Source organism: Ambystoma mexicanum, chromosome 1q (genome assembly GCF_040938575.1).
Source record: "Ambystoma mexicanum isolate Mex_15411 chromosome 1q, UKY_AmexF1_1, whole genome shotgun sequence".
Classification (NCBI taxonomy): domain Eukaryota; kingdom Metazoa; phylum Chordata; class Amphibia; order Caudata; family Ambystomatidae; genus Ambystoma; species Ambystoma mexicanum.
The window spans coordinates 1,164,981,076-1,165,005,905 of NC_090922.1; the positions used below are offsets into that span (position 1 = coordinate 1,164,981,076).

The window sequence follows — 24,830 nt, forward strand, 5'->3', positions numbered from 1 at the left end:
CTGGCTGCAGGGGCCGGTCTATCTAATTTCCCGTCTGATCTATCCACCCTCGGGTTCAATACACAGTTGAAGTCCCCTCCCCAGATCACTGCGCTTCCCACACACATGCTCAGGTTCGCACTAAGTGTCCTAATGTACACCGCCGTGTTCTGGTTCGGGGTGTACGTGTTAACAATAATTATCTCCCTATTCTCTACTAATCCCCTCAGCATAACCATCCTCCCGTCTGTTTCAGCCACCACCTGCAACCGCTGAAACGATGTGGCGCCACCCATATAAGTACTCCTCTTGCGTAGGCCGAGTACGAAGAGCCCACCAACACACCCTTCCTCTTTCCCGCAATCGTGTCCATCTTCTCACGTGTAAGGTGGGTTTCCTGTAGCAATGCAATATCTATTTTCTGCCTGTGCAGATACAGCATAACCTTGTTCCTTTTTAAATAGCTATTAAGCCCCCGCAGGTTCCATGTGAATATTTTAAGGTCCCCCATGGCCTGGCATGATCCCATTCCCTCCCCCCCAGGTGCAGTGTAACCTTGAGTTCCATTCCAATCTATATAGGCTTGCATCCCCTTCTAAAACCCCATTAACCAAAAACACACCAAACTTCCCACTCCCTCTCCCCCCGCCTCCCAACCCTTCCCCAACACTCTCCCCCCAACTGTTGCCCAGCTCCATCCCTGGATCTCAGTCTCCCCCGCATCTAGCTCTTTCCGGCTTTCGCCTGTACTCGAAGCTCTGCAGGGTGAGGCCGCCCTAGTGGCCAACCTACTATAACTACAACTACAATTCGGGGGGTAGGGTGCTACCGCCCTGCCGCTCCAATAGCACATCAAAGAACTACACATTGCTGTACAGTTTAAACATATGTAACCGCCACTATATTCAAGTCCATCAAGTCTCTCACAATCCGCAATATGTTATCGAATATCAGCCTCCTACAGCCAGGCCCATCGTTCTCAGCCTTCGCCTAGGATGTCCGCTCGTCGCCATAGCAAAATGCATACCGTGTCCGAGTCACTTTTCACGTCCATTTTGTGTCTCCTCCGTGTCTTGATCCGGGCAGCCCTGCAGATCCAACCACGTTGTCGCTTCTTCGGAGTGTCAAAAAAGTGCATTTTGCCCTTATACACGACCTTCAATTTCGCAGGGTACAGCAGCATGTATTTTATCCCAGCCGCGCGCAGCCTCCTTTTGATGGTTACACAGCTGTACCGCTGCCTCTGGACCAGCATAGTGTAATCCGGGTATGCCGTGATAGTGCTCGAGGCCCTCTCAATTGTACCGCCTTTCCGAAAATACTCCAATATTTTTTCCCGGTCTTTCTAGTTCAGTATTTTGGCAATTATCGCTCGTGGAGGGGCCCCCGGTCTCGGCTTCCGCATGAGGGCACTATACCGAGAGAGTATACCGGCCCCGATTCCTTGTAGGAGTAAGTTCTCAATATAGTCAGTCAGGTCCTGGCCCTCCTCGCCTTCCGGCAGACCCACCACACGAATGTTGTTTCTCCTCGCTCTCCCTTCTGCTTCTTCTGCTCGAGACTCTAAATTGGCCACCTGTTGCTTGAGGACATAGATCTCTTTTGTATTGTTGGCACCGGTGTCCGTATTAGATTTCACTGCGCCCTCCAGGCTGCTTGTGCGTTCCGCAAGTCCCCTGACACCCTGTCTCAGCAGGGAGACTTTGATGGCCACTGCTTCAATTTTAGCCTCTAGGGAAGTGCGTAGGTCCATCATCGCAACCCCCCAAGATTCCTTCAGCTCCGTAATGGCCTCCAAAATCTGACGATTATCAGCCGCTGTCGCGCCCTCAGCCTGTGCCATCGGGCCTTTGGTTGAGGTGGCGGCAGGAGACAGTTGTGCTTTCGCAAAAATGTCCATCGTGGGTTGTTTGGTCTTATTCTTGCCCACGGCCCCTCGCGCTGCCATTTTCTAGTCACGGTTGGGTCTCCCTATCACGATTCAGCGACCGAGTGTCCCCCCAGCCGCAATTTCTGCTCTTTACCGACTGTCGTGGTGGTCACCAGGCAGTCGCAACCTCCACCTCCTCTCACCGCTGCTAGTTCAATGCCGAGCGAGCGCTTCTCATGCTGGTCGTGGTGCGGCCTGCATTTTCACACCTCGGGCCCCTGCCGTCCGGGCCAGCGCCCAAGCTTTCACGACTCAAGACCTACGGCCCACAGGTGGTTTTTGTATTCCGCCTTCACCACGCCATTGTCATTCTTTCCCCGTGACCGCTGCCTCTATTCGTCCTCTTTGGGTACCCTGGTTTTGTTTCTTTTGTTGTCGGCCATCTTATGTGACAATGGACCGAGCCGCTGCCGTCGTTCGTCGGGCAATTCCTCCAGATTCCCGCTTACGATTTTTCTCGATCTTTATACAATGAGCGAAGCATCCATTCCCATGCGTGTGTGATCGATTCTGGAACCAGTGGCGCACTTTTAAAGGTAGTTTGTACGGATCATCTGTCAGATCCTCCGGAGCTCCACGGGAAGCACGTCCTACTCCATGGCTGCTCAAGCCACGCCCCCCATGAGGGCACCTTTAATTGTAGTAGTGTCACGACTCGCTCCCTTCGCTCCCGTTCCCACCACTTGGGGGCATGATTTGGGGTTTATTCCCTACTGGACCTTTCCTCCGAACCTTATGCTACAGTGCTGTGATGAATTGGGAGCGCTAAATCCCTATTTTCCAAGCTACTTCCCTTCCGGATCCATTCCAGGTTTTTGGCAGCCAGCATGCTTCTTTAACCAAATGACTATGCTTCCCAGAATGCCTGGCCCACTGCTCCACCTCCACCCTTGCAGGACAAGGTTGGGTGGAGGATAGGTAACAGCTGTGGCTGCAGGTGCAGCAATCAGCACACCTGAGGCGTGTGCTCATTAAGCAGCTTTAAAAGCCTCAGTCTTACTTCAGTCCAGCGCTGGTCATCGTTTGCAGTGTTCCTGTTGTGACTAGTCCCTTGTTCCTTATTCCTTGCCTTTGTACCTAGTTCCTAGTTCCTGTTTTCTTGTTCCTCCGCCCTGAATCTCGGATTCATGCGCTAATTGATTTCTGCTCCCTTGATTCCCTTTTTGTCTTCCTCTGTTTGCAGGCAGCATTTCTCAGTGCTTTCCCCTTTTAGATGCAGCCCAGTTTGTCTGTGTTCTATATTTCTTTGACTCTGTCCTTTGCTGCTGTAAACCGTATGCCTTAGCCTTCCTCTTAGATTAGCTTCCTGTCTTTTCCTTGGAGGGGTAGGGAGAAGTTTGCATTGGTTATTTCGTTTTTCCCTGCTCCTGATCCTTACTTTCTATTGGGATCCATTCCATGTTTTCCATTGCACTTCTGCATTTATTTCCCATTTGATTATTAGGTGTGGTGTGCGGTTGTAGCTAGCTCCTGTGTGAATGCTTATGTTTTCCTCACTAATTTGTAATCACTATTCCATCTTAGGTATTTAGTTTTCCTCCCATTGCTGTTCTAGCCTTTCTGGGTCCCAGTTTCATCAACAGGATTCGTGGGCTAGCTGACATTCAAGAGGTTTATCTCGTCCTCGTGAGTACAGTTCTTTAGTTCCCTTATTTAATACCATCAAGAGTGTTAGTTCACAGATCCTGTCATTGCTTGCCCTCCACGTGGGTTTAGCGCTGTCAGTACCTGTAACAGCAATTGGGGGTAAGGCGCTTGCCGACTTTCCTCGCGGTCAGGTGCTTACCCCACATCCCTTTTCATATATTGGTTTTGTTGTCACACTCTATTTGCACTCCTGGGTTCTAGCATACATGAGTCGTTGTTCCTGTGTGCACGTAGTTTAATTCAAAGCTATTCACTGTGTGTTTTAGTGCACATTTCCCTTGCCATATTCGCTGCCTTTGTACTCGCCTGACTAATCCTGACAGAATGACCAGCCCAAAATTCCCATTGAATATGGCAAGTTTAAGAAAGAAATGCAGCAAGGCCTCTAACAAGTTTGTACAGAAAGCTTCCCCTACATTTACCTGTGACAATCAAATCACTAGTCCCGACTTAAATGAACTCCTTGTCACGAATGGGCATTTACGTGCAAAGTATTTTTCCCATAGGATGGCACATCCTACATTGCCTGATCCTAGTACTATCTTTTGTTTTGATCCCGATTCTATGTCAGCGCAAGTCTTAGCTGCAGAAAACAACATACTGTTAGACTTATTATACAAGAGTACCTCTGTTGTTGAACCCCATGATTCCAGTTGTGCTTCACCTCAGATAGAACAGTTTCATGGTACAAACATAAAGAATGGAGGGGTTCCTTGCATAACTTCTGTTTTCAACCCTCAGTCTAAAGCATACTCCTTTGCACAGGTACATACTGTAGTCCCTAATGCCAAGAGGTCTAATGTCAATAGTTTGCTTAAGGGAAACACAGACCAAGTTGGTAAGAGAAACTATAAATCACAGAACCTGCAAGCAGTAGAGGACAATGTACAATCGGTGCACATCCAGATTGCTAGTGCAGGATCCAGCCCTGATGCCACTATGCCTCCCCTGTGCCTACTGATAGTGATGTACAGTTAATGCAGGGCATGCTAAGAGCTAAGCTTGAGGAGTTAAGACAAGAATTCATTTCTTTACAAGAGGAGAATAAAACCTTGCACTCTTTACTGAATACACCTCAGACTTTATCTGTTGATGTTGAGGAAGTGAACACTGTTCAGCCCCTGAGTGCAGAGACTTTGGTAAACCATGATATTTGTCAATATGTTAGATCTATTGGGAGTGAAGGTCTTTCGTCTAGCACAGCGCTTAATCTGGGCACAGTTTCTAACAATTGTTCTGCTGTTTATCAGGGATTGCAGTTAGCTGAAGATTTACAAGCCACTCCTTTACCTAAAATTTCCTGTGTAGCAGTTTGTCATAATTCTGAGCTAGCACACATACAAGCTTCTGATTTCCAAACACAATCCACAATGGTGGCATACACAGATTCAGTCACTACAGTAGGCTTAGGCCCTGCTCTTGATACAGCTTCTGAGACTGAAGTAGATGTTAAAGCTCATGTGGAAAACAATGTTACCTCTGGGTTCACTCTTCCTTCTGCCAATTCTGATCAATACGAACAGTCAGAGACAGTACAGATTTCATGTTCTGATGTACTCATTCCACAGTATACAGAACCAAAAAACCGGCAGGCGATTCCTGAACTGTTGATTGTTAATCTGCCTCTTTCAGAAGCTAAAACAGAGGAATGGACAATTGATGAAATCCTGATTAACAGAGACTTTACTATGGTGATTCCACTGGTTGATTTTGACTTCTACAAAGAAAGAGACTCTGTGTCACCCACTAAAGAAAGGGACTGCAAGGGTACAGCTCAGTCTTTGGTTACTGGTGCCAAGGAATCTACTGCCCTAAAGGTGCCCTCCATTTCTGAGCCACCAATGTGTCTGTCAACTTCTGAGACTTCTGTCTGTCCTCCTACAACCATTGACTCTTCTATGATCCAATCCACAGCCCTGCAGTCATCTTTGGCACACGTGTCTTCAACCAATGAACCGCTGCCATGTCTGCCATTTACTCAAGAGCCAGTCCCAAAGACCTGGACATGTTTGTATCCAGCAACCGAGATTGCTTCAGCTTACATGCCTTCAGTCTCAAGGTTTACCCTGGCCTGCCTGTCTTCAGCTACAGTGACTCATCCTGCAGTTCATCCTTCAGCTTTAGAGCCTCCGGTAGTCCATCAAAAATGCATGTCTTCAGTCCCGGAGTATACTGAGTATTTGCCTTCAGTTCATGAGACGCGTGTATCCTGCTTAGCCTCGCTGCCAATATCAGAGGTATACCTGTCTACACCATCAGATCCTGCTGTATTTTCTTCTGCTCCAGCGATTCCTCCTGAATCCCAAACATTTACTGTCGATGAATGTCTAGCTTGCCTTTCTTTTGCTTCAGGAGGAGCACCAGAATGCCTGCCTTTTCCACAAGACGATTCTCCCAACTGCTTCACTTTAGCATCAGAGCCTCCTAAAAATGCAGCATCAGAGTTTGAGACTTTTGCCAGCTCCCGCTTCAGAGTCATCAAGCTGGACCAAGTGGTGAGTCAGAACCACTCACCTGGGTGTGCACAGGGGGTGGTGCAGACCGGCGTATTACCTACAGGACTTGTGCAACAGAATTCCGCCAAGAAGCACCAGTTGGGTGCTAGTAGCCAAAGGAAGGGAATGACTGCTGCAGTTCAAAATGTGTCTGTTATTGCTCCTTCTGCGAGTGTGCCTGAAATACCAAGTACTGTGTCTATCACTCCTATCAGTATGCCAAACGTCCCTGCTGTTGTATCCCACGTGCAACAAGGTGGTTACACGACTGTCACCAGGAGTACCAGCTTTGTACAACCCATTGGACTTTCAGGTCTCCAAGGCGTAGAACATGTGCAGTCAAACCTTAGTCACTTTCAACCACAAGCCTTTTCCCAGATGGATGATAGAAGAAAATCTGAACCTCTACCTCAGCCATCACCTTCTCTAATGGCTGAACATAAACCTTTCCTGAAGCCAGCAATTTCCTCACCTCCCGCATGTCCACTCTCGGCAGAAAGGCTAACAGGGCTTCTACCATTGTCTAAGGCATGTTGCACCAGCCTGCCTCCCTCCTCAAAGACTTATAAGGGTCCACTCCCAGTGACTGAGCTTCCTGGACCTTCCAACTCTGCTTCAGGTCCTGCAAGTCCTTCATGCCTTTCTTCGAACCATGAGTCTCTTCCTCACCAGAAGCCACCGTTTCCATCAGTACCACCTCCAAAGACAAAGCACTCCTATCATGGAAGTCCATCTGCCTTTGCCCACAGGCCACCATTTCCATCAATGCCACCTCCAAATAAAAAGCACTCCCATCATGGAAAGAAGATGTCTCGTGCGGGTGGCGGGCACCCGAAGACGGCCGTAGGAGGGGGTATACTGTCACGACTCGCTCCCTTCGCTCCCGTTCCCACCACTTGGGGGCATGATTTGGGGTTTATTCCCTACTGGACCTTTCCTCCGAACCTTATGCTACAGTGCTGTGATGAATTGGGAGTGCTAAATCCCTATTTTCCAAGCTACCTCCCTTCCGGATCCATTCCAGGTTTTTGGCAGCCAGCATGCTTCTTTAACCAAATGACTATGCTTCCCAGAATGCCTGGCCCACTGCTCCACCTCCACCCTTGCAGGACAAGGTTGGGTGGAGGATAGGTAACAGCTGTGGCTGCAGGTGCAGCAATCAGCACACCTGAGGCGTGTGCTCGTTAAGCAGCTTTAAAAGCCTCAGTCTTACTTCAGTCCAGCGCTGGTCATCGTTTGCAGTGTTCCTGTTGTGACTAGTCCCTTGTTCCTTGTTCCTTGCCTTTGTACCTAGTTCCTAGTTCCTGTTTTCTTGTTCCTCCGCCCTGAATCTCAGATTCATGCGCTAATTGATTTCTGCTCCCTTGATTCCCTTTTTGTCTTCCTCTGTTTGCAGGCAGCATTTCTCAGTGCTTTCCCCTTTTAGATGCAGCCCAGTTTGTCTGTGTTCTATATTTATTTGACTCTGTCCTTTGCTGCTGTAAACCCGTATGCCTTAGCCTTCCTCTTAGATTAGCTTCCTGTCTTTTCCTTGGAGGGGTAGGGAGAAGTTTGCATTGGTTATTTCGTTTTTCCCTGCTCCTGATCCTTACTTTCTATTGGGATCCATTCCATGTTTTCCATTGCACTTCTGCATTTATTTCCCATTTGATTATTAGGTGTGGTGTGCGGTTGTAGCTAGCTCCTGTGTGAATGCTTATGTTTTCCTCACTAATTTGTAATCACTATTCCAACTTGGGTATTTAGTTTTCCTCCCATTGCTGTTCTAGCCTTTCTGGGTCCCAGTTTCATCAACAGGATTCGTGGGCTAGCTGACATTCAAGAGGTTTATCTCGTCCTCGTGAGTACAGTTCTTTAGTTCCCTTATTTAATACCATCAAGAGTGTTAGTTCACAGATCCTGTCATTGCTTGCCCTCCACGTGGGTTTAGCGCTGTCAGTACCTGTAACAGCAATTGGGGGTAAGGCGCTTGCCGACTTTCCTCGCGGTCAGGTGCTTACCCCACATCCCTTTTCATATATTGGTTTTGTTGTCACACTCTATTTGCACTCCTGGGTTCTAGCATACATGAGTCGTTGTTCCTGTGTGCACGTAGTTTAATTCGAAGCTATTCACTGTGTGTTTTAGTGCACATTTCCCTTGCCATATTCGCTGCCTTTGTACTCGCCTGACTAATCCTGACAAGTAGTGGCAGGAGTCACTGAGTCGTTAGATAGGAGATTGCCTGTAGTAGGAGTGCTGAGGTCATTGGATATATAGGTTTGAGAAGCTCATAGGGCAGGGGGTGACGATATGCAGTACCCTGAGGTGGGCATTCTCAAAGGCAAGTGCTTGAGGCTGGTGCAGGATCTTAGTCTAGTATTTCTTAGGAGCACAGGGCATGCAAGGTCTAGAATCTTGGTGTTTACTGTTTCTCAAATCGGTGGGCGATGGGATAAGAGGTGTGTGTGGGGTGGTGAATTTCGTAATCCTTTCTACCGGTGACAGAGGTGGCTGATGGTAGACGTGTCCCACGTGTTAGGTGGAAGGTTGGAAGGTGGTATGTTGTGGACTAGAGGGAGGATTGTGACCATAGTAAGAGTCATACTTGTTAGTGCAGCCATGATTGGTGCTAGGTAGTTAGTAAAGATGTGGCATATGTTGCAAAGGTCTGATAGCAGAAGGCTAATTTGAGTTATGCAATCGGGTTGTGGTAGGTACTAGTTAAAGTTATATGGTGATCTGCGGTGTTGGTCTAGTTTAGGTTGTGTCAAGAGCTTGCGTAATAGGCTATTTCAAAATATGCATCACGTTGTAATAATAGGCTATTTCGGCGTATGTAGCAGGCTAGTTCTACAGCTAGCAGCGTAGTTTAGAGAAATAAGGTAGGCTAGTAGAGGGCTGAAGTTAGTCATAGCAGGTTCAATTTAAACTAGACATGCAAATAGCAATGTTCTGTTCCGATAGGCAGGCAATACAGTACAATGTTATTACCGGAGAATATTTGTAATAACGCTGACTAGCCTTGTCGGTGCATAGCGTTTCCGTAGTAGGCTGGTTCGGGTGAAAGCTGGTGTGTCTTATAGAACTGAGCGGGAATGATGTCTTAGTAGCACATATAAGGGGGAAATCCAAGCGTTAGTGCTGTGAGTCCATTAGGCAGACGCTTACCTTGATTGGGCATGTAGTGGACAAGTAGTGTTACTTGACTCTTGGCTCCACAAGCGCTGACAGGCACAGACTGGAGCGTGCCTTGTGATGTGTGCCTTAGGGTGATGTGGTAAACCACAACATCCTGATCACCTGTCTCCATTATACCCTGGGCATCACAGATCAGGACCTGGCGTGGCTCACCTCCTTTCTCTCTGACTGGCCCTCCCAGGTGGAACTCGGGCCCTTTATCTTCCCTACCACTCTCACTACTTGTGGTGTCCCCCAGGGATCCAACCTTTCCTTCTGGTTTTTCAAAATCTACATGACCTCCTTAGCCCACAGGATCCCTACCTTTACCTCTATTATGTGGATGACACAAGCTCTCTTTCAGGCTACCCTCAGCGTCCTCCTCCTCCTTGCTCATACCTGACTGTCTATCTGCAATTTAGGCTTGGTGTGCTGCTAATGATCGATGCCTGAATGCCAGTAAGACACATATTGTCCTAACTGGGACCCCCAGCTACTGCTTTCGCACTTTCTCACTGGCCTGCCTCCCTTGGCCCTGCACCCTCACCTACCAATGAGGCAAATATTCTTGGGGTTGTCTTCAACTCCACTCTCTCCTTCTCTTCTAACATCTCAGACATCTCCAAAGGGTCTAACTACCAACTGCACCTCCTCAGAGGTATTCTACCTTTCCTCACTTTCACCCATAGGCTCATCACCTCAAGAGGCCTGGTTCTCTCAAGGCTGTACTATTGCAACAGCCTCTTTCTCAATCTTCCTACTTCTACTCTCCGTCCTCTACAACTCATCCAGAACAGAACGCGCACAACTTATCCTCAAGCCCTGGTACCACATCTCTCCGGTGCTGAAATCCTTCCACTGGCTCCTCGTGGCTGCAAGGATCAAGTTGAAGATCCTCTGCATAATCCAGAGGGCTTTCTGGGGCTAGGGCCGGCACTATCTACAACACTCTCTTCCTAAATACTCTCCCTCTAGAGTCCTCTGCTCGTCCTCCTCCAGCTCTCTGCAGGTGAGCCGCTTTCACAAACAGAGATTTGGGGGTAGATCCTTATCCTCTCCAGGTGCTTCCCTCTGGGACAGCCTCCCTGCCTCTCTCTGTCTTGAGCCTGAGCACCTTAAATTCCAGAAACTCCTCAAGACCTTCCTTTTCTCCTCCTCCTCTCTCCCTCTCCCCTGCTAACCTCCTTTCTTTCTCTCCACCCTTCTTCTCTTCCCTTATTCTGTTCAGTTTTTGCTGACTGGTTGCCTGGTTCACCTTCAGAGCCTACAGGTCCCAGGCTCCCCCACCAGACTGTTGCACTTGCCTCAGGGCCGCTGCACTTTGATTCAAAGTTACTGCACTTTCAGCTTACGCTCCTTGAGCTGGGAAACCTCTCTCCACTTAACCCAGGGCCCTGCTGGATCAGATTTGTTGTTGCACCCACCGCCCTCCCCATCTCTGCACCTCCGTCAGTACGTATGCATGACCTAAATGTACTAGGACCAGTTAGTTTGTCCGTCCTGTCCTCCCCACCCCTCACCGTTTTTGTTCCCCATTTCTTATCTAACAGATATCGGGGAAAGCTTCTCTGGATGAAGCGCTGACATAGGTGTCTGCAATGTGAAGCCCAGGGTATCTACTTAAGATGTCTTTTTTGTGCTTTTCGCTTCCTGACTTTGAGAGCGAGGGGGGATAGATGTCGAAGAGGAATCTTTAATCTTTAAAGCACAGTTGGTTTCATGTGCTCATACCTCATCATTAAAAAGTTATGAATATTAGTAACTTTTGAATTTTGTATTAATGATACCATATATGCTCATTTAACTCAACATGAGAAATGCATTGAACTGACATATTCTGTATTTCTACTTGGTGGCCTCATTGCTCCAGCACAGTTACATACGTCCTCATAGATGGGTTCTGCTAATGATAGATAGAACCTTTCAGTAGTCCTTAATCGACCATCTGGTGGGATGTGCTGAAGGACTGGTCAACAGGTGATCACTAATGCATGGAATCCTCATTACCTGGCCACCTTTCCGATCTCTGGCCCAAGCCCTGCCAGTTGCACGCTTGCTCTGCCTCCCTGGCAACCCCTGCACCTGGGGACTGTTGTCTGTATCCCTACAGTCCCCTCACCAGCACGTTCGTCTGCACTCACCCTGCACTTACCACCTGCTGGCCATTCTTTTATTTATCATGTTTATTTATTATCCCATGTATTGCACTTCCCCTCCCCCTTCCCCTGCACTTTTCCTTTTCCCCCGTCCCTTGCGTGATCTGAATGACACCTGGCCTAGTAAGATCGTTGTCTGTCTTCCCTCTGTTTCCCCTCCCTTGCCTCGTCGCACCTTGAAACACCTGTGTATAGGCGCGCTATAAATGCCATATCATATCATATCATATCATTGATATCTGTTTGAAGCCAGTGATTAACATGAGCATCTGCTCAGTTCACATAATAATCTCCTTCCCCACTGTAAATTCTTCCCCTCTGGTATGTCTGTTTATTTTTGTAAGAATATCCCCTCGAAGGCTTCCAAAGGTGGGAGGGATGTGCAGGCCAACTTTATCACGCTGCACCATTTCAGACTGTATGCTAGCACCAATATTATTCAATCTACATCTAAAAATACCATATTTTGCCATGAATATTAAAAGGCATATGCAACTCAGAATGCATCCACTTATCACATAGTTGTTTCCTTTGAAAGCAAATAACATGTTCATTTAGAAAATCACAGGTGCATTATTGTTATCAAATCACATGATGGTTCCTTTAAATCTTCTAATTTTTTAGTTCTTTACACTTTTAGTGAGAGAGTGCCATTTTAAACTGGTGTATTTTCCATGTCCTGCTTTCCTTGGTATTTGTAAAAACTCAGTCTTTGGAGGTAATGTACTCAAATGTCTTTGGGATGGTCATAGTTTGTGGCGCTTTTCCTGCTTGTCGAGTGCTATCTCTCAGGTGCACAGGTGATGATTACCTGCATCCCACAGGTGCACCCTTATTGTGGTAGCGAGTATGAGACGGAGATCCTAAAATACAATTCTACCTTTTCCTGGCACCTCTCTCACTTAACTTGATAATGTCTCAATACAATATCATCCTCCAAGCACTGAGCCAATCACATTATACCTGAAAGAAGTAGCAAATTTTGCTTTAGGGAAGCATTTACTACCACGTCATTCAGGCAACAACACAACAGCATTGAGAGTGACATGTGATTGCCGCGGAAGGCAACCTACAATTACATTAATTAATATCTGAATACCAGAGTGTGGTGAGTTTTATGCTGGGTCTGTACAAAATCAAACAGAGTGACGTTCGATTTTGCATGAGAGAAAAAACCACAAAGACTGAAAAATGATGTTTTTGGTGGCAACACAAAATCATAAGAGTGATGCCATATATTCTGTGTGGCAACAAAGGATCAGAGAGTGGCATGAGATTTTTGTGCAAGACAACAAAAATCACAGAGAAGGACAAAGGATTTCTTTAGGAGGCAACATAAACTCACTGAGAGTGACTGTGATACAATTACTACTGCTTTCTGGAGTAGACTGATGAGTAGCAGCTAAACCGCATTTTCAGTCCCCCACTAGTACTAAACCAGCAGTCATCCCAACCATAAAGGAAAAACAGACACAGCCCAAAGGGTATACCTTCTTCACCTTTTGTGGTAACATGGGCAGAGGGCTTGTTATACTGTCAGCAGTGGTGTGAGGTGATAATAGTAGCAACGCGAACTGCAATAGTATAAGCCTCCAAAATAAAAGAATGTGTAATCAAGGTTCTAAATACCTTAATTAAATAACAAAATGTGAGTCAACTAACTGAAAACACTAGCAAAAACCAACCCTTGCACAGAACATACAGACTGTGGCATTTAAAGGCGAGTGTCCCCCAGATAGCACGATGCTCCCCGTAATGAGAGACAATAATGGACTCTGCCAAGATGGGAATAAGGCTAAGACAAAGTGCGGGTGAGCTTAAATGGGAGTTTATAAATCAGAATAGGGCATGCAAAGGACTCTGCAAACTCCGAGAGAGCTCTGTCTGACAATAGCAAAGACAGGCGTATATATTTACAAAAAACTTCATGAGAACCTACATACTATAGGGGGCACAAGTTTGTGGGGATTGGGTGGCGACGACTAACTATAGGTGCTGCTGTGATGTGGTTTGCCGTGGTTGGTGGACGTCACTGGTTACCCTCGTGGGCTGGGCTGGGCCGGGCAGGTCAGCTGGGTTCCTCCGGATGGTGTTGTTGTGCCAGCCGCGACCAGTGTCAGTGGTGAACGTCTTTCCTGGCTTTCTGCCCTAAGGCCACGCACACCGCAATCATTCAATATTGCAATATTATCTTCCCCGGTAAATCTTCCAATAGGTTATTCTACAGGTTAATACAACACAGGAGGAATGCACCTAGAGCGGGTCTTTTGGTGATTCATCAATACATGGTTACCATCGTCCTGTTGACTGGGTATCATGGGTCGCGAGGTTAGGTCTCAGGGCAAGGGACGAGCTGTCCGAGTTATCATGTCCCGTTAGAAGTCATTATGAATGTGTTCCTGCAGTGTTGCTATAATATTGGGTGTCCTAATTTTACAGGGGCCATTAACCTAGGGTGAGCCGGTGGGTCGTGGAGCCTAAGAAAAGGCGCCTTTGGGCCTGCGTTTATGGCCGGGGTTTACTGCTGGGTTGTAAATAATTCAGGTGGCAGGCCGCGGCCCTGGGTGCTGCGCGGAATGTGAATGTTTGAAGCGGCTCCATTCGAATTGGGGGAGGTGGAGCAGAGCAGCGCAGGCCTCTGCTTTCCGTCTGGCAGGCTTCAATGGGGAGGAAGGGGGAATGGCCTTGGACATGCCCACAAAGGTATTTTCCTTGTGTGTTGCAGATTTAAGTGGAAGAGGCATGAACATTCATATAATATACAATACTTCATTGAGTCTTTTCAAAGCTTATGTCTTCAACATTGTTAGTGCCTTTTACATGGCCATTTCAAATGCGTTACATATGTGTTAGGTATTTAGCAATCACAACATGTTGTTACATTTCTAAACGTGCGCGGTAAGTGAGGTAATAGTAAGGTTGGTGGTGCACGTAGGAACAACCGGCTAATAAGACTAATGGTAGTGACAGTTTCATCACAGGTAGTTTGCTCATTAGTATTTGGGGGCTCTGCTTTTGTCAGGGGACCATTTTACAGTTCTTTTCCACCCCGGCCCGGCTGGCCGGGTCATGCTGGGAACAGTGATACACTGTGGAAGGTGAAATGTTACAGTGTTTGCATCTAGCACTAGCTCATGTCCGTCTGTTCGTGGGAACTGGCTCTCAGCGCATCTGCTAGGGAGCTGCGGCCGCAGGGACAAGTGAGGCTCTCCAGGGGTGGGGGCCGCACTGTGGTGCACAGGACTCAAACCATTCTGATTTCACAAAATGGTTTCCAGGGCCTAGCTAAATACAGCATGTTTGGTCAATGTCTTCAGCCAGCGGTCCACCCGCCACCTGGGCCCTGGTGGCAAGGGGAACCCCTGATGAGCCATGGACTTCACAGGGGGGAGAAGCTGCAGGGGAGGGGGGTCTCTTGGACCAATCCTCTCATACACATTCTGGGTGAAAGGCTGTGTTTACGAAAAATAATGCTGAACAAGAAGGCTTACTAGTCACTGTGTCCCAGAAAGTGGACCAGCGGGTCCTCATTCATGACTTGGGAGGCTCAACAGTGTCGAGACAGGATTCTTGGTGCTTTTGGGTGAATGAGCTGAGTTTGAGATGATGCGAGTCGGCATCCAGATGGGGGCTCTGTGCTGTTCGAGACGGCACTTGAGATGATGCGGTTGGATGGGCCCAACAGATGTAATTCCGTCAAGTTGGTCCAATCTGGTTGAGACTGTGGTTCTACTGGATCGAGCTGGTGAATGACGCAATGACTTCCAGATGTTTCAGTCGGTGATCGAGTTAGGTCCGTAGGAGGCCCTATTTGATCAAAGCTGTGCTCGAAGATGCAGCAAGTCAGGTGCCTCCACCACAATGAGCCAGCATTCGAGTTGAGACAGCGAGGGGTGCTGCCTCTGCTTTTGCGGGATGGCATTGAACTGGTTCAAGGATGTATTCAGCAGTTCGAAGATGCAAAAGTGTGCAAAAGCAGCACCACCGTCCTGTGATGGCTCAATATTATAGAGTTTGGTGAAGCATTTCTTTTTTGTTGACATTTCTTTATTGAAATTTTACAACATACAAAAGATGAACAGCAATATATTTTTTTTAACAAATAAACCTCTAATAAACAATATAACTGCATATTTACATGATTTCTACAGGCAACATATAGTACAGAGAAGGAAAGAAAGAGCCAGCAAGATGAGAGAGAATGAGATAGCACATAGAAAAAGATAAGCAGCAAATATTAAGAGGGAGAAGAAGGAAAGGATAGGAGAAAAAAGAGAGGAAACAAAAAGAGAAGGAAAAAAAGTACATTAAACAATACAATGGGAATGAACATTATTCAGATGTACAATTCATCAAAAGAATTCCACATGCATAGATATGCTTCCGTTTCTTTCAGCCTTTGGTAAATTACCTTCTCCCTACTTGATAGAATGGTCAGATCCTGCAACCAGCCATCTACTGAGGGCCTTGCATCACTTTTGCAATATTTCAAGATTTGCTTTTTAGCTACCAAAAGTGCCATGTAGGACCAAAAATCCTGTCCAACAGAAAGTTGAAGATCTGGCGGAAACAAGCCGATTACACAAAGCGAAGGAGTGCGGGGGAACAAAAGACCCAAGACAAGCATCACACATTGTAGAACATCATCCCAAAAGTTGCAATGTTCACACAGGACCAAATCATTTGCAACCCAGTACCAACATCAGACTTACAATTCCAACACGTGTCATCCTGTGTTAGCTTACAAAGCTTCATTTAAAAAAAATGTGTATTTGGTTTTATTAATATTTTTTGAAAACATTGTACACAACAAAGAGAAACACTGTTTACAGTATAACATGAATGTCAACTTTTACTATAACGTCCCACCCACCAACACCTACTTGTTGAGCAAGGAATAACAACCCTTCCCTTCAACCTCCCCCCTGCACCCACGGAACTGAGTCTCTACCACCATTTAAGGTTTATAATCATCCTCGAAGTCTTGGCATGTGAGCAATTTTACACATTTATCAACAGTTGTTAGCTTTGGCCGCACGAAAGGAGCGCAATCCGGGATGTAACCCAAGCCTCCTCGGGTGGGGGACCCTTTCCATGGAAAGTAGTTTCTCTGATTATAGATAGGTAGCTACCCAGGCCCTATAACTCATTCCTTATAGAGTACATTATCTTAGGTGATAGGCATGTATTTATTTGCATAATCTCCCCACAATAGTTCATACTGGGTGAATTTCCCATGGAGAGCTGCAGTAATGTTTTCCATTGTACAGATGTTGGAGGCCACGCATATCCATTCTTTCTTCGTGGGTACTCTGGACGCTTTCCATTTCATTACTAGGCAGGCTCGGGCAGCCAACAGGAGTGAGGCCGCCAGTCCTGTCACTCTCCTGGGTTCTGCATCATCTCCCTCCATCCCAAACAGTACGAGGAGGGGTCCGGCTACACGTTGGATCCCATCCAGTTCCCTGATACACCCCAGTACTTCGTCCCAGAATATCTTAATATGGGTGCATCCCCACCACATATGACAATAATCTGTACAACACTTCATTTTTGAAGGAGTCCAATAGATGCAATGCACAATTCTCTGCTGTGTAAACCTCAAGTCAAATACCTACAAGGCCCTGCACAGATTGCTTTCCATACTTCCTCAGACAACTCAAATCCCATGTCTAGGGCCGAAGTTGCCCTACCCTGCTCAGAGTCTGCATCACGGCCTACCTCCGTAAGAAGTTTATACAGGGTAGCAGCCGATAGAGGCATATTCTTTGATAGCTGCAGGATCAGTGGCATGCTATGGAACGAGGCGTTTAAAGGCGCAAGCAGATTTGTGAAAACCTTGCAGAGGATACGCAACTGATAAAACAGCTCGGAGTGGTGAAACAAGATTCCAGGCTGCTTTGGATTTCTTAGGTTGCTGTGAGTCAGAATCTAAGGGCATAGAGCAAGCTGAGTCTTTCTTACTCTGCACTCCTAGTCCAGGGAGTTAGGCTGTGACCTAGAGGCGTTCATTCACTACCAAAGAGGAGTCTGGTTCCAGTACAGGTGACAGAGTTGTGGGTCTAAAGCAGTTCACCTCCTATGTTCGCTGTAGAAGGTTATGAGACAAAGCTCTCCTCTGCCTTAGATGCTTTTTCCTTCATCTCTATGTCTAATGCACTGCTCTCCCAACAGAGGACAAAACAATTTCTTCCTCTTCTTTTTCTTCCCAAATTTGAAATAAAGGAAATAGGGATACCCACTTTTTATAAAGGCACAATTTCACAGGGATTGCTGCAACAAGTGGCCCTTGTCTTGTTGCATCATGCCCAGAGTGCCTTGCACTGCAGGAATTGGATGAGACAAGCAAGTAAGAGTGCCTAATAAGAAAACCAAGATGTTGAAACCCCCTTTCTAGGTCCAACTTCCCATTCTGGCTTCTCTAATCCTGTCCTCTTCCCAAGCCTTCTGACTTCAAGGGCCCCTTGGTTTGCAACACCCTGGTGGAGTACTGGACTTTGGTTTGTGAGTTCCCCTTTGAAACAATGTTCCCAGGAGATCTCCTGGTGAGAGCTCTTGTGCCCTGGGGTTAGATGTTACCCTTCCTCCTGGGGAATCAAAAGAAGGCTATTGAGATATTGAATTGGGTTTGTATTAATAACTGTGTGCTCCTATCAATCACCATACCATAAACAGGTATGGCTTATTCTTAGAGATGACCCTCCCACCACACTGACAAGGCAAGAACTATGATAGTTTAGTTCAGAGGTGCAGAAGTTAAAATTCTACCTCTGTCCGCTAAGACCTGGTGCCACAGCTGCTGTTAGTAATACACATATGATCTTTGAACCTCCTGTGTGCCACTGAAGAGCAGGGGCTGCAGATGTCAAGAGACTGGTGCAACAGAGGTACATGGATGCACTATGCTTTTGGCATTGAGCTTTTTATGAAAGCGGTTATGATTAGCAGATGTCCCTTTCAGAAATAAAATTACCCACAACATTATATTTCTGAATACAAAATAAAATAGCCAAGGCTGTCACACCCTCTCAAGATTGCATCCTGTCACAGTGACACATGATTTTTGGTGGAGGCAACCTAAAATTACAGATTGCATATTGTGATACTTTGTACAATCGTTGGCTTTTGCCTGTAAAAATAGAGTTCTACCTGATTTTCGTTGAAGCAGCAGAAAATCACCATGTGTAGCATGGGATTCATGAATTTCTGTGAGGCAATACAAAATCACCATCTGTGGCACACAAAGTGAATGGCAGGCAACACAAAGTAAGAGTTTTATTTGATTGATGCTTGTTGCAAATCAAAATCATAGAGAGTGATAACATGCCTTCTTTGAGACAACCCTTGCTGATTTCTGCAACCTCTCCTTTGCCTCTGGCTCTTGCCCCACTCCTATTAAACACTTCCTTGTGCATCCTCTCCTCAAGCAATCCACTGCTGATCTGTCATGTCCGGCAAACTACCGCCCAATTTCCATTACTTCCTTTTTGGGCAAGCTCCTGGAAAAGCTGGCCATCTCTCAGCTTAATCTCCATTCTGACTCTGTAGGCTCCCTCCATGACCACCAATCTGGCTTCAGAGCTGCCAGAAATACGGAAACTGCTCTCCTGAACATACGTGAAAACCTGCTCTCCAACCTCGATTCTAACATTCCCTCTGTCCTCATCCTACTTGACCTCTCCTCTGCGTTTGGCACAGTCAACCATACCAGCCTGCTCTATTGTCTTTGTGACAACCTCGGTATCACTGATCAGGCTCTGGCATGGCTGACCTCTTTTCTCTCTGATCAACCCTCCCAGGTACAACTTGGGTCCTTCCTATCTTCTATCTCCCTCTCCACATGTGGTGTCCCCCAGGGGTCTATCTTCTTGCCCTGGCTTTTAAACCAATACCTGGCAACTCTCGCTTACTGCATCTCAATGTTCTGCTCAACTTTCCAGTGCTATGCTGATGACACCAACTTATTTTCAGGCTTCCTTCAGCCTCCTCCTCTCCTTCCCTCATCTCCGATTGTCTAATCACCATTCAGAATTGGTGTGCCGCCAATGATCTATGTCTAAATGCCAACAAGACTGAGATCCTCCTTATTGGTACACCATCTCCATCCTTTCCTCTCGCTCTCTGGCCGGCCTCCCTTGGCCTTCTTCCCACACCCACTTGCGCGGCTAAGAACCTTGGGGTTATCTTTGACGCTACACTTTCCTTCTCCGCACACATCTCTGATGTCTCCAAAAATTCTAACTTTTTACTTCACCTCCTTAGAGGTACTCTACCTTTCCTCTCCTTCCCTCAAAAGCTCACTGTCTCCCAAGCTCTGGTTCTTTCCAGACTGGATTACTGTAACAGCCTCTTCCTAAATCTACCTGCCTCCACTCTCCACCCTCTACAACTAATCCAGAACAGGACTGCAAGACTTGTCCTTGGCCTCTCTCCAGCCTTGAAATCCCTTCATTGGCTCCCAGTGGATGCAAGGATTACATTTAAAACCCTCTGCATTATCCATAAGGCTTTCTGGGGCCTGGGTCCAAAATACCTTCAACTATCCCTCCGTAAATACCTCCCCTCTCGAGGCCTTCGCTTCCTCTACTTCTAACTCCCTCAGGGCTAGTCGTTTTGCAAAAAAACAAGCTGGGGTAGATCCCTGTCTTCGGCTGGTGCCTCCCTTTGGAACAGCCTCCCAGCCACCTTGAAACTTGAGGAAAAACATCTTTGGTTCCGGAAACTTCTCAAGACCTTCCTCTTTGCCTCTGCCTTTGGCCCCCTTCTCCCCGTTGATGTGTTTCTTCTCATGCCATTGTGCACCTGGCCACCCTCTGTTCTTTCGGGCCCAGGTATCGGCTCACCCTGCCGCCCTCCTGCACTGCCCCCAGGCCACCATCTGCACTAGGGTTCTGTATCTGTACCCATACAGTCCCCCTCCACGTTTCCTCTGCACTTATCAGATATACCTTTCTGACTAACTTTCACCTGCCACTTTCTGGCTGCACTACCATGGTTTAAAGCCCTTATTTATTATTTATTCTATTTAATATTTATTTATGTTTTCTCTCCTCTGCTTTGCACTTTCCACTCCTCCCACCCCCTTCCTTGCACTTTTCCCCCATGTTCCTTTCGCAAGCACTTGCGCTTTCTTAAATGTCACTGGGCCTAGTAAGATCGCTGTTTTTTTCCCTGTTTTTTTTCTCTCCCTCTTTCCCTCCTTTTTTGCCTGGTCGTGCTCTGAAACACTTGTGTACCATCGCGATATAAATAAAATATAATTTCATTTCATTTCAACAAGAAATCACAGAGTAACTTGTGATTTTTGTGGGACGGAATTCCAAATCTCATAGAGGAGACCTTGATATTTGCAGGAACAAACTCAGAGTCAAAATTATTTTTGTGTGCGGCAACAAAGTAATCGCAGTGGCAAGTGTTTTTTGCTTAAGGCTACACAAAATCACAGAAAGTGATGCTTGATTTTCTGTTTGGCAACCACAAAATCACTAAGAGTAACTAGTCATTCCTGCTGAAGTGAAGTGTTATTACAAGACGGAACATCAAATCACAGCACATGATCTGATCTTTGCAATTGGCAACTTGGCAACACAAAATCACAGTTGAAAAGCAACAGGAAATTGCTAAGAGTGACACGTTGTTTTACCACAGGTAGCACATATTTTCTGTGAGTCTAATTAAAATCACTGAGAGTGACAGGTGATTCTTGCTGGAGTGACACATGATTTTTACAGGACAGAAAGAAAATTACAGAGTGATCTAATTTTTGCAGGTGGCAACACACAGTCACATAGACTGATACCAGATTTTCTGTGAGACCAAAGATATAATCCAAGAGTGACTGACACGTAAAATTACTTGGCCAAGAGCCCTCTCAGTGATGTATGTGCTGTATAACTGTAATCAGTCTGTCAGTCATACATTGCCAGCAGTACTTGAATGGTGGAGTGATATTCTGCTTTTTGCTGAATATAAAACGTGACAGTCAAAGTTGTATTTAATTAGCTGGCTTTCAGATTAAATTTAGAATGTATTTCAATTGTCTGCAAAGTAAAATATAGTAAGACAATATGTATGTTTGTTTTATTTGACAGACTGATTCGTTATTATAAAATACCAAAAAAGAGATGCAATATTATTCTTGGTTCAAAGTCAAGCATTGAGCGAATTGTTGACATTAATACAGGAAGCAAAAGAGGTTCAAACAATGTTCCTAAATCTGGGCAGAGCAGTGAAGAAAGAAATATTGTACCTATAAATCAAGTAAGTAGTCACAGATGCTCTTTTCTGAAATAAATATGTCCATCTAGTCTTGCTTTGCTGTAAAACCCCTTACCACCTGTCTATACACGCTGCCTATATCATTTGGTATTGCCATGATCCTATCAGTGCAACTCTATTTCCTCTGATCTTTTTTCCCTTAGCTTCCAATTTTCAATTTCTCTCTATCATCTGTTATTTCCCTTACATCTCCTCTTAACCATTCTGACTTCATCTTTTCCCCCCAATGTTGGATTATTATTCCAGGAAAATGTTTTAAAAGGTATATTGCAACCCACATTGAGTTCACATTCAGCACCACCATATTTCTCATCTTTTACGTCATCCATTTTGGTCCAGGGCATTGCAAGGAAACTGTTACAGTCAGGTGGTGGATGTACATATTGGATGATGGTGCCACCTGTGACAGTCAACCATGGGTACTTTCCATTATTTTTTTACCGTAATTGGTCCAGGAGCAGTGTCCGCAACTGTCTTTCATCCTTACTGCTTGCTTGTTTGCAGTTCACTAGGATGTGCTCCTCTAAATTGAACCCCTGCCCCTGGCTTAAGGGGTGCTGCCACAACGGTCAATGCTATCACACCTTATATTTAACATCAACATGGAACCACTAGTGAGGTGTATGCAGATAGAGAGCCAAAGTTGCAGACCCATGGACAAGGCGATGTAAGGCTCAAGTGCCTCTGTCCATCAGTATGACAATGACACACAATTAGATATACGTCAAGTGGTCATGTTTGTTTGTCATCCATCACCTACGGGACATTTGTAAGAGTCATAGGGGACTTGATATCTTTCTTTTACTCCAAAAACAATCCCACAAAAAATATTGTTATTCACAATTCCTCTCCATGTTACCCTGTGTGCAAAACTGGCTGTCTCCTATGAGATTGTTTTCTAATGCACATTCTCATGATTATACATCAAATGTCATTTTTCTTCTCCATCTTCACAATCCAGATTGTGTGACACTGTCTGTGCTAGCATTGACTGTTGAGGAAAATAAAACCTCTCCTTGTCACTACTAACATTCGTTCTGCCATATAAGTTCTAATTGTATATGTATTGGGCAGATGAAATTCACTTGTTCATGGGATTCCTGCTTCTTCTCTTTCCCCTTTAAAAAATATGTGCATGCTGCTATCAAGTTGGTGATGATTGCTAGTAATAAGTCCCCTTTTTAGTTTGGGCTCTTAGGTGTTGCTTGCGACACCTATAATAGTCCAAACGATTTCATTCAAATACTAATTAATGTGTACATAGGGATACAGGCTTCTGACAAGGGGGAGACATGAATAACATTTGAGGTGGGACACACAGTGTTTTAGGTGTTGTTTGAATACTGATCCCTCTCATTCCCTGCCCGTAGCTATGCTAATCCCTATGGCTAATTCCACTGTTTCAGTCGAACTCGAGAACTCTTTGAGCTCTGAGCTCTTCCATGGAGGCAGCCATCTTGTATGACTGTCTCTAAGGAAGCTCTCTGGAAACAAGCCGAAATTAGCATTCATCTTTGAATGGGAAGGATGCCCTGCATCTTCCTGTCAAGCACAGCGTCACGCGAGCGCGGAATACCTGAAATCCTTGATGTTGATGGAACAGGTCTTGTCAGATGCTGGTCCTTGGATTGAGCTGGTCGACCTCTTTCTCTTTCTCCGAAAATCTCCACTGTGCAATATGGTGTATGCTAGAGGTCCGGTACAGATTTCCCCCGTGAGTTGAAACACAGGAGCTAAACTGAAACAAAACCCCCTAAATCACGGACCAGCCTTCCAGAATTATCGTGGTGTTGAGACAGTGTAAGCACTGAACTGGGAGGTGTTGCAGCAAATGGATGAATCCACCAGGGGGTGGATCAGGATCCAGGGGGTCATGCTGGATCCAAGGAACACAATGGAATAGAAAGGCTAAATAACAGCAAGGAAAGGCTAGCCTAGAAAAAAGCCAGAAGGAACCTCAATAAGCAGAGGGCTGAGGCTAAGCAAGAGGCCAGAGCAAAGGAGGGAAGGAGCAAAGGCCAGGAAACAGGGATAATGGAAAGAAAAGACATTGATGTTGCGTAGCAATTATAGTTATGTACACATGCGCGAGCGGCATCGAGGTGCGCGCATGCGCTAATGGCATTAAAGGCGGTGCGCCGGCAGTTCGCGCCGGCGACCGGAGCAGACACACGTCTCCGGCGTCCTCTCTCTGTGTGCCTGCCTGCATGCGCGAGTGTGTGTGTGAGAGAGACCCCGACACGCCCTGATGCCCATAACACTGGCGACGAGGGCGGACACGCAGCCATCCTCCGCTCCGAAGACATCAGAGTGAAGGAACGTTACTGCGTGTGTATCGATCGGATGTACACGGACCGCGCGCACGGCCTGCGGCCATTTTCTTACTCTACTCTAAACGCGGATTGCAGTGGTTGAGGCCCGAGAGGGTGCTCGTGCGCCATCTGCCTCCTGCACTGCTCCAGAGCAATTTTTGGAACCACCACAGCCCAGACACCACAGGGTTGTGGTAAGGACAAGAAAGAGGGTGTGAAAGCACTCTGAAGGTCACCAGTTACCTCGACTCCTACCAGACAAGGATCACTGTGAGTACACAATGGGGGAAGAAGGAGAGGAAGAAGAAAATGCTGTCGCCCCAATACCTCGCAGAATGCACAGTACTCTAGCTCCTATGCCTGAATTTGATACCACGGGCCCCCCATCCAAGTTAGGACCGAAGTGGATCACATTGGTCAAAAAGCTGGAAATGTTTTTTAGAGCCTCGGGGGAAACGGAAGATGAGGCAAAGATTGCCATCATGGTCTATTCTGCAGGGACCGAGGTTCAACGCATATATGACGCTCTCAACATTCCAGCAGCGAATTATGATGCTGTCAAGCAAGCCTTCCGTGACCACTTCCTTCCTATGGCGAATGTTGACTTTGACAGGTTTGTCATGGGTGCTGAGAAACAATTGGAAGAGGAATCATTAGACCAGTTTTGCGCTCGTCTGAGACAACTAGCGAGCTCCTGTAGATGGGTCAACGAGGAAGAAATGGTTCGCAACCAACTGCTGCAGGGTTGCTGCTCAGGGAAACTGAGGAGACAAGTGCTAAGAGAACCTGGACTGACTCTGCAGCAAATTCTGGACATGGGGAGAGCGTACGAACTGGCGGAGGCAAGAGGGGCGAAAATGGACGCTGCTACACG

At 46.4% G+C, this 24,830-nt stretch overlaps 1 protein-coding gene across 1 annotated transcript in view; it reads left to right on the top strand.

The window, feature by feature from the left end:
- LRRIQ3 (leucine rich repeats and IQ motif containing 3) overlaps positions 1-24,830 on the top strand; it is a 734,547-nt gene that overhangs the window by 227,985 nt on the left and 481,732 nt on the right. Inside the window, exon 5 of the mRNA XM_069641911.1 lies at positions 21,458-21,626. Within this exon, the coding sequence (XP_069498012.1) occupies positions 21,458-21,626 (169 nt within the window). The remainder of the gene's footprint in view (positions 1-21,457; positions 21,627-24,830) is intronic.